Raw genomic sequence first — 10500 nt, 5'->3', positions numbered from 1 at the left:
CCTTGTCCCAAACACCCCCCCCCCTAAAAAAAAAAAAAAAAAAAAAATCATTCTTCTGATTCTCTCTGAGAGACAACAAAGAGAGAAAGAAAGAGGAAAGAAAATGCCAGCTTTCCCTTTCTTGCAATACAAGAAGCAGAGGGACAGGACAGTCGGTCAAATTGCAACAATAAACTCAGCATTCCTAATAGGGAATTACCACTCATGGGCTGTGAGCTCTCTGGTAAAGCAGAAAAGGGAAATTCGTATGGGATATCAAAACTACCCATAATTTGCAAACCAAAGAATATTTTGGAGAAGTTGATAAAATTTCATGTTTAGAATGCTAAGTCAAGCTTGATCAGAAATCAAACGCCGTATGGCAGTTTCTGCCCACATCTGCCTTCTTTGGAGTCTTTGTGAACCTTCTTTGGAGTCTTTGTGAAGTATCCAACAACTTTCAGAGGTTGTGCAATGTACAAGACAGACCTAGTGTCTGACTTGACAGATTGTCTAAACCAAATCTTAAAAAAAAAACCCCAAAACCCCAAAACAAATTAAATGTTGAATCTTGATGAAATTGTAAGCCAAACACATGCAAAAAATACAGTAGATTTTGCCCTCGATAATGAAGATGTGCCCCCTGCATAGCAATGTGGCAAAACAATGACTATTTTCAAAGTGTGAGCTTTTGATTTTTCCTGAATAAAAATGAATAAGCTTAGATATGCATGCTTAGGTATAAGGAGATGATCCCCATAAATTTGCTGAAACACTAAGATGCATCGTGGAAACATATACTCTATCTGAGGCCAGGTTAAAGATGTCACGAAAGTTCAATATTTGAGTTAAGCTTTTATTGCTATAAAAAGCAAAAAAGGGGGGAAGGGGCTTAAGGATTTGCAGGTTTTTGAATAAAAGAAAGGAAAACATAAGGAAGAGGAAGGACTTAGTGCTAAAACATATAATTATTAGCAGTATTGCAGATGCTCAACTTAGAGCCTACGAAGTTGAGGGGATGGGGGAGAAGAGATACTTACTTCTGCTCCTTTAAAGTACAAAAAGCCACCACATTCCTCTCAGTAGCTATATATATCTTGCTAATTGCATTCTGGGGAATGATACCTAGCCCTCTGGTCAAGTTTTCAGTCGCCCACCTTTGCCTCACTTGAGGCTAAATCTCTTCAGAGCAGACTGGTCATGACTGCACTGTACTGTACCCATTTCTATGTCCCCTTCAGGATCAAAGTGCTCCAATCATCTCAGGCTTATTTATCATTTTTTCTATGTTTCTATCTCATTTCAATGAGTCTAAAATAACGCAAAGACTCTGTGATAGCTTCCTACCAAAGTGAAGTTGTCACCACACGAAAATGAATGTGCCACAGGTCCTGACAGAACATGAAGTGATGGTTGAAAACATCCTTCGGGCTGGGGTGCAGCTAGGCACTTTACCCAAAGATAACCTAGGAGCAAGTTATTATTTGGGTTTAGAGCCTAGGACGAGCAAGGGAGTTTACTTATATGACACAAACATAATCAAGATGTTTCAAGTTCTGTATATAGGAGTCTTTAAAAATGCTTACCTTTTCTGAATAGTTCTTGAAGGCTCTCTGCACTTTGATTCAAAATAGCCCATATTTCCTCTTCTTGCAATGGCCCCCCCCGAACCTCAAGAGCCTCTGCCAGTGAGACATGCATGTTACCTGGGAAATGAGACAGACTGATGTAAGAATACATAAGAGTTATTTTCTCCTTGCATGTAGTACTCAAGTAGTAATAACCCATGTTCGACTCTGTCACAAAAAATCTCTAACGTTAATAGAACCCATCAAATACAAATACTACAAAACGTTCACCATGAAGATAAAGAACTTTGAGCAGCTGCTATTATGAAGAAGAAAAACTTGGGTTAAGACAACAATGATCCATATTAATATTGTAGGCTACTAAATCAATAAACTCAACAAGCTGGCATTAGTCCATATGCTATGGGCAAGAGTTTGCTCTGTTTAAAAAAAAATAATGACAGAATGATTAGTAGTTACAGGTTTATTAACGTAAATCAGCTATTAACATTATTTTAAGTCAGTCAAGCTGCTGTTAGGAAAGGAAGCTCTTCTTCCAATATATTTTCACAGGGCTGTCTATATTATCTCATGACCAAATAATAAGAAGCACTGCCTGCAAACATGCAAGCAAGCAAGCTAGATGTGAAACTGATAGCTAGCTGTGGAACTGATAGTTACCTCCTTTGTTCAGCTTCTTCATACATTTAAGAAAACAAAGTAAAACCATTAGCAGTGCTCTATGTATTACAGCCCCAGAAAACAAATAAAGACTTCCATCTCCAGCTAAAAGAGGTCAGGCCTTAGTATTTTTTTCAAAGAGTTAAACCATTTTCACCATACCACAATATGATATTCAGTTGTCCAAAACCAAAACCATTTTGAAAACTGAAGAACACATCCCTAAATATTCTGGCAAAGTCAAAGCTTCATCATTTTGGTAAGCTCAGGTGCAAGTCAGTCATGTGTCTGCTTAATTACTTCAGCTTTCTATGGACACTAAATGTTCTCAGATTGAGCACTCACGCCAATTTACATTTCTGATTGAGATGCAGCTGCAGTTGCTTCTCTCTCTGCTTCTCTCCAAAGCCCAAAGAATAAAATCTTGAGGCAGTGAGCTGCAGTAAGAGCCTAAGGTATATCATCAATCATCAGTGATGACTTTGTTACATCTCAAAGGCTCCAAAGTTGCTGCTGGAAATGGAAAAGACAGTTCCACAAGCAATGCATGTTGAGATGAGTAACTGATATCAACAGCTTTAAATGACCCAACAGTACTGCTGGAGGTTCCTCCCCCTCCCTTCCAATCAACTAGCCGGAGCCTCCATGGTTTTTTACTTCCAGATAACCAGGCTCATACCCATATAATGGCAATATAAAAGGCTGAATATCCTGCGGTTTCTAGCCGAAAACATGGGCTTTGATGATACTTGCTGAAGTACTACCCAGAGCCTTTTCAGCTAGAATTCTATACTATGCTATTGAAAAATTAAATATTTTCAAAAATTAAATATTGTTGGCTGCATTTCATCACAGGCAGCTTATTTTTCCTTACTTCACAGCTTGCCAGTTTTTAGTATTCAATTACTCTGCATATTTACTAAGCCAGATGTATTTTCAACAATTAATGTTCAAAAGTCATCATCAAAAGATAATGGAAGGGAAAACAGATCCAGACCACATTTAAAAGAAAGATGAAATCTGAATCCTTGAAGAGAAAAATAAATACACCATTCAAAATGGAAAGCTAGGGACCAATACAGACTTGTAATGAATGGATGGAAAGCCAGAGATAAACATGTTTCTAGTCAGTATGAGATTCACATATACCTGGCACAGAGTGTCTGGTCTATCATCCGTACCAGGGAATTTTGTGATTTCATGGCACTGTCTCAAATTTCAGTATGCACATCTAGAATCAAACTGGATTATTCAAAGATTTCATCTTCTCCTAGGGACTAAAAATATATGATCTGCAAATGAAAACTTTTTGTGCTAAATATTCTAAAGGAAGTATGCTGAGCATAACACCACCAACAAAAATCACCCAAAAAAATCCTTTTCTGCCACTCTCCTTTTCCCCATCCTGCAAAATCCTGATTCCTTTCCGCTGTGATTAAATAATAGTGTGGACTGTTCTGTAGCAGATATAAGCCGATTCCCTATTTAACATCACTACAGAGACCATAAGCATGTCTGCTCAAACTCCCAAACAGTAAAAGAATCCTACAGAAAACAATTTCTTGATCACAGTAAGAAGTGTATGAATATCCACCCGGCCACACAGGCCTCAGCTGTAGCAGTGCAAGCGACAAGATCTGCTTGTGTATTACAGATAGCAGTAGTTTGACAAATAAAAACAAACATCACAACACACCAAACCCAAAACATTTCAAATTGGTTTTGAAAGCCCAAGCAGAATACAACAAAACATCAGTCATTACAAACACAGCCACACGCAAAATGGCATGAGTTGGGATTTGAGTGGGACTCTCATTGAAGCATATCTGTTTCAGTAAATTTTTGGTAACTTTGTTTTGGTAACTTTTCCTGAAACTTTTCTTCCTCAAAACTATCTTGAAGCCGCAGTGCTTGTCTGTCACAGCAAAGAGCAGGCCCACGCATTTGGTTATGAAGATTAAAGAAGCTTCCACGAAATGGTTCTCTGTCACTGAGGAACTGACTGAAGCAAGTTGGGGTGAAGTGTTTGTGAGCAAATGCATGGCCAGAGTTCTCCATCTGTACAGTCCACCTGTTAGCAGCCAGGCACCATTACTTTAACACGATGAAGCTGACAGTGAAAGTGCCTGGCTCAGAACATATTTCTTCCCCACCAGTTTGCGACAGACATTTTTCACAAGGAGAAAGGAGAAATTTGTAGGAATTATAGTGTTTGCAACACACAATTCTTCCAAATTTGCTGTCTCCTCATGTTCTGGGAGCCTTCAATAGTGTCTGGTCCTTTGTGAATACAGAAGCTGAAGTGCTAAGTGCTCAATAAATAAGAAAACTTTTGGTTTTGTGTAATGCCTGAACATTTTGATAAATTGCAACATAATGACAGTATCAAGTAATTTACGTTAGAGAAGAACATATAAAAGTTTTTGTAGAATACAGTTTCAAAACTATACGGACTGCCTATCTTCGCATCTTAGCCCTCTAATTGCAGTTACATCCGTGGCTATATAGTTGTATGATGTTCATTTTCCAAGTAAATGAATTGCCATTTAAAACATGTATTTAAACTCCTATGGCCAAGAACTCGGAGAAAGGAAGCTGGGTGATAGCAATAGGGGACAACAGACTAAGAACAACAACCTCTTAAAATGCAGGAAAGAGAAGGCAGAGTAAAGATGAGTTATCTCCATTAAGGGTAAACTTTCAGCTGATTTCAGTTGAGCAAAGAGGGGCTAATCCAAGGAGAGAGGATGAGTAGATCTCAGGAAAGCTGAATAGTATTGGCCTAAAGTGACAGAATGCAAAACTGCAAGTAAAATGAAGACTTTTCTCTTGTACTAACAGTACAAACTAGTCCGCTCCAAACTTCCAAAGATGCTCCTGGCAGTCCCTGTGTTTTTCAGGTTATCAAGTTGACTACCAAAGAAATCTAGATGCACTGGCAGAGTTCTCAATGGACTCTTAGTTAGGTTCCTGTCAGGCCACTTTCTTGCAATGAGTCCACTCCCTGTCTCCTCTTCATTTAAGGTAAGCGAGATCTGTTGTGCTAGCATCCTGTGCCCTGTTCCTTTCACTCCTTGTAATAAAAATGGACAGATTAAGGAACATTGAAAGGTGCACACTCTATAGAGTTCACTTCCTTTTTCCTTGGGACAGCATTATAGTGGCATCTTAATATGAAGCCACACTGACACTTAGCTGGAGATGGGATCGGGAGGCTTACAAAGCTAAGCGCATCCTGTTTCTGCACCTTGCTTCACAAGGTGAGAAGTCCAGGTGCAGTCATGATCAGGAGGCACGTCAAAGGGCTAGGTGGTATGAACTCAGCATGAACTATGAAGGCGTGGATTCCCCATACACCCAAAAACCACACAAGATCATAGCCACAGAACATCCAAAAAGGGACATTTACACAGCAGAGAGCACAGCACAATGTAGGAAGACAGTGGACAAATTAAAATAGTTAACACTAGAGAAGCATAGACATGAACATTACTTTCAGGTTGCTTGCTCTGGGACAGAATTTACTCCTAGACCATACAGGAGTACAATTTCCACAGGAAAGCAGTTGCATCATGTGGAGGCAGCTTTTTTGCTCCAGGACAAGAGAGTAAATTCAGGTGTAAATCATTTGTATCAACAAGCCCTGAGTGCAATTTCTCACCCTCCACACCATTCAGCCCTAAGCCATACAGGCAGCACAGTTCCAAGAAAGAATGCTGCTTAAGCCAAAGGCCTCTCCCATATCTCAAATACTTCCTTTAAAAAGCCTGTTTACCTCATGAGGACCAACTGCCAGCTCCTCCCTCTAAGGCAGACAGCTTATACACTCCCCGATGAGTGGGATGGGTAGTTCTGTCTCTTCCCTGTAAAGCAAGCTCAGTAACCTCCTTGCCCCTACAGTCTACAGTCCCAATAACCCGTGTTAAAAGCACACCACCTATGGAACATCCAGGCAGTGCCAACATGGTGCATGAGGCAGCCTGACACTTTCTCAGTCCAAGGTAAGAGGGAAAGCACAACAGGAGGAGCCCCTCACACCGAGCAATACTGTCAAAATGACTATTTGCAAGATACTTATTTTTTTTTCCTACAACTTGCAAAGTTTTCAAAACACTTTGCTTTTTAGTTATTTATGTATGCAGCACAGAAGTCAAATGCTCAAAATTCTCATTTCCCTCAACCACAAACTTTTTTCCTTATACATTTTAAATTTGAAATTGAAGGTTTCCAACAGCAACCAAGAATTAGGAAAAGTTTAATGGCCTATTCTTTCCAGATTTTATTGAACTCTTGCCAGCTGAACTATTAACAAGCTATTGCTATAACTGTATTTAATATCAGTAATATATATAACTGTACAATATCAGTAATTTTGTCAAAAAGTTCCTAAAAACAGACTGAAAGTCAAAAGGCTAAACTGCTTCAACTTAACCGTTGCTTGACAATTGTGTTTTGGTTTTAGTAATACATATCCCTTGCTTTTTTCCTTACCTTCTGCATCAGCATTTTTCCCCATGTTGTAAGTTCAGAACCAAAACTTTAAGTCAAAAGCTGTGCTTCAACAACATCAGCTAAGATGCCTGCAGTACCTCATACTTATTTGATATCTCATCAGACATGAGAGGTATCACTACCAATAAACATGGAGAGCAGCTGCTCTAGTCACACACACTGTAGGTTTTTTCAGATGTGCTAGAAGCAGTGAAAAAAAATCTAGAATACAAAAACATTGTTAGAGTTTCTAGATAATCACATAAAATACTCTGGTATTCGTTTTTATCCTTTGACAAAATTTAAAACAGAGAAAAGAGGTAGCAAGAAGGCTCTATATACATCCAAAATATTTTCTGTGGTGAAAAAACCCACCGTATTTCTCCCATATAAAACACTGCTAGCTGACTTTCTCTGTCCTGAATATGAGCATTATTGCCCCTTTGCTCTACAGGTATACTTAGGCAAAAAGTGGCAATTTCCAAGGAGCGCTTTTCTCTTAGTGGATAAGCAAAGAGCCCTTTCTTGGCCTCTCCTCTGTAGGTAAAAATGCCTGAAAGCAGAATCACGTTTAACAAGACAATTCTGTCCAAAAGAACCTCTTAAAATTCACTTTTCTAAAGCCATGATTAGCTGCCTAAAAATAAAACACTGACACTTTTATTCAGCAATCACTGAGTATGAAGTGCTTTCTAAAAGCACTCAACATGCACAAATCCCAGTGAAACCAAACTGGAGCTATACCTGAACAGTTTTGAAAGTCTGGCCTCTCCCATTTCAGAACCTAAGCATCTGGAGTCACTACCATGCCCTGTAATTTCAGAATGCTGGCATCTATCCTATTTATTTACATCGACCCACATCTTACACCCCTGAAGATGACCTGGAATGCATCTATCAATTAGTTTATCCCCAATAATACCGTTGCTGAAAATGTGCTTAAGTGCAGAACCCTGGAGCCAAGTTAGAAAGCTTGTGCTTCAGTAGTCTTTGAAACCTTATTTTCAAATACGCACATACTTAGATGTGTGCACATAAAATGTGGTTTCCTGTAGCTGCAGGACCAATATGCATAGACTGTCCACAAAATAAGGCATTATTTGCAAATATTCAAGTCAAGCATGCAATCAAGGTAAATATACAAGCTAATCATGTCAACTGTGTTTAAAGAATTATTATTTTTTTTAATCCTGCTCTCAAGTTAATTACTGCACATTATTCTCGTTTATTATCTTGAAGGATAAGGAAACAAACCCTTGTGCCATGACCACTTTTTTCACTTCTCCTATAGATAAGAGGGGACAAAAATCCCCACAAGATGCAAATCCTGTCTCCCCCCTCTTTTTTTAAGTCTCTAAATAGCTGCCAGAAATTGTGTGAATCTTAAGTTATTGCAAACCAACACACTTCCATGATGCTTTTCATTCAATCAGCTACCTGATAATAATATTATCTTAGCATAAGCACTATTCCTTCCTCCTTCATTTTGGAGAGGTCAGCAGAGATTAGTATTACCACCCAAGAACTTCCTCCCCCTAGTTGTGGAAGAGATTAGCTTCTTCTACTCACGTTTTTCCTTCTACGTTCTCCTCTTTTTCTCTCCTGTAGGCAGACAGGATGAAATATCAGCAAAACAGTCCCATGCTCCTGGGCCAATCCTCAAACTATATCAAGAAAATTTCTTTAAAATTGATTCTCCTCTTCCAACTAATAGCTTGCTGCTTGAGCTCAAATGTCCCAAGTAAAGGAACAGAAACTAGCTCAAATTTGTGATAAAACACAAAGAACATGAGGACACTCCCAGAAGTATGAGCACTGTTGGCCTTTTATTTGAGCATACAGTGATGCTCTCACACTCACTGTAACAGATGAGATGTTAGCATTTCTCCTTCCAAAGCCTTAAATCAGTCTTGTATTCCCATGTCTGGAAGACAGAAGAATGTGACATATTGATAATCTTGGCTCGCACCTCCAGAGCAAGCAGTGTTTATTTTACTCGAGAAGTGCTTGCTTGCTTTCCTGGAAGGTGGAAAGAAATCAGCTTTTGGCATTGGACTGAACTCACAGTGGAAGACGAGCAAGGGTTATTGCTGACTCCCTCCCTTGCTTTTCTGTCTATCACCAGAACCAGATAAACTTGTTTATCTAAGGCTTCATGTAAGACAAACTAGTAAATCCAGTCCAAAATGTATATAATAATCATGAAAGTCATGTTTTCTAGGCAACTGTAGAATGTTCTTTTATACATCAGGGTAGCTGATGTTTCACATCTGATATTAAAATTGTATTCAGAAGAGTATATAATTATCACTACAAAGTAAGCTTAATCCACATAAATCGGGCCATGACTCTTGTATCCCTCTTAGTTTAATTGTCAGTGTAAGATCCTTGGGCAACTCCCTTATTCTGCTGTTGATCTGCTCCACCTCGGAGAGGCACGTCTCCTTGGTGCGTTTCTCATACTTGTAACTTTCATTTTAATTGCTAAGTAGGAACAGAGGACCTGTGACTAAGACAAGCTTTATAAATGGAAAAGCATAAATTTCAGGACTGCAAAACAGCTTGGCAATAGTAACACTTTTCAAATAGCAGATCAACCAATAATACCATTATTCACACGTAACAGATGAAACTCTTCTAATGACATGAAATAATCACAAGCAAAACACATCTTACTATTGACAACATAACTTCATGATGTCATGATGTGCTGTCTATCATATAACTTCACTTAAGACAGACAAATTCCAGACTGTGCAGCAGTCTTGATGAAGATGCCTTCCTTGGTGTCCTTCCATACTGCTTTTTTTCAGTGCACAGTGACAGTAATGCTCTTCATGAAGTACACTGGGGTACACAACTGTTGCTAGGTCTATGTGGGTGACATGCAATTGTCGCCATGGCAAGGACAGCCTACACTGAGAGAAACTATGGATGGCACCTCCAGCTTTAGTCCAGCAGTTATTCCATTGTTGCATGCAAGAGCTACGCATTCCTCACATACTATACAAAGGTCATGACTGAAGTCTGTCCTTATTCACTTGCAGCTCTTAGCACAGCTGTAGAGGGAATGAAAGTTATTGCCAGAGGAGAAGAAATAGTAGCACACACATGATTTAAATATCATGGAGTCACTAGGAAGCATTATTCTAAGTCAATAAATACTACTTCCTGCCATCTGTGGCATTTTAAAGGTATCTGCAAGTAAGACAATGAGGCTCTGATGAGCAAGTCAAGTAGTGACAATTGTACAGAGTAACTGCTTTCTCATATCACTACGAAGATGATTTTCTTTATAATCAGTCCCCGATGTTTGAGAAGAATAATGATCAAATATGTAACACCAAGACATAAATTGCCACAGACTAGAATCTCAGTGAGTCTACAAGTAAGTTTCACTGATTTAACAGGTACAGATTAAGCAAGTATTGCTCAACAGATAACTTCCCTAATGGATAAACTTACTCTAGAGTGGGTTTTTAAAAGCTTAGCTTAAGGTCTCTCCTGTGGTAATGAAGTGATATGAATTTTACTACATTAGATAAATTCTCTAGTACTGAAAGTTCAGATTCTGTTAGATATTAATCCTTCCAGTCTCAGTAACAGAGAATGGTACCTTGCTTTATAAATGCCTCTTCTTAGAATGACAGCCCCTTGCAGCAATGTAAAAACCAGCATAAATGAAGCCAGCACAACTGGGTCAGCAACAAACTAAGCACAATATGCCAAGAGAGTAAGAGTCCTCAAATTTCTTAGATGCGGCATTAGAAAGTCAACTTCA

General features: G+C 38.9%; 1 protein-coding gene across 1 annotated transcript in view; it reads right to left on the bottom strand.

Moving 5' to 3' along the window:
- PTPN13 (protein tyrosine phosphatase, non-receptor type 13) overlaps nt 1–1680 on the bottom strand; it is a 101329-nt gene extending 99649 nt beyond the window's left edge. The window contains exon 1 of the mRNA XM_009280264.2: nt 1566–1680. Coding sequence (XP_009278539.1) covers nt 1566–1680 — 115 coding nt within the window. The remainder of the gene's footprint in view (nt 1–1565) is intronic.
- Nucleotides 1681–10500: the final 8820 nt, after the last annotated feature.

This window comes from Aptenodytes forsteri, unplaced genomic scaffold, assembly GCF_000699145.1.
Source record: "Aptenodytes forsteri isolate BGI_AS27 unplaced genomic scaffold, ASM69914v1 Scaffold227, whole genome shotgun sequence".
Lineage (NCBI taxonomy): Eukaryota > Metazoa > Chordata > Aves > Sphenisciformes > Spheniscidae > Aptenodytes > Aptenodytes forsteri.
Note: the sequence above shows the minus strand (reverse complement) of the source record. Positions and strands in the feature narration are given on the sequence as shown.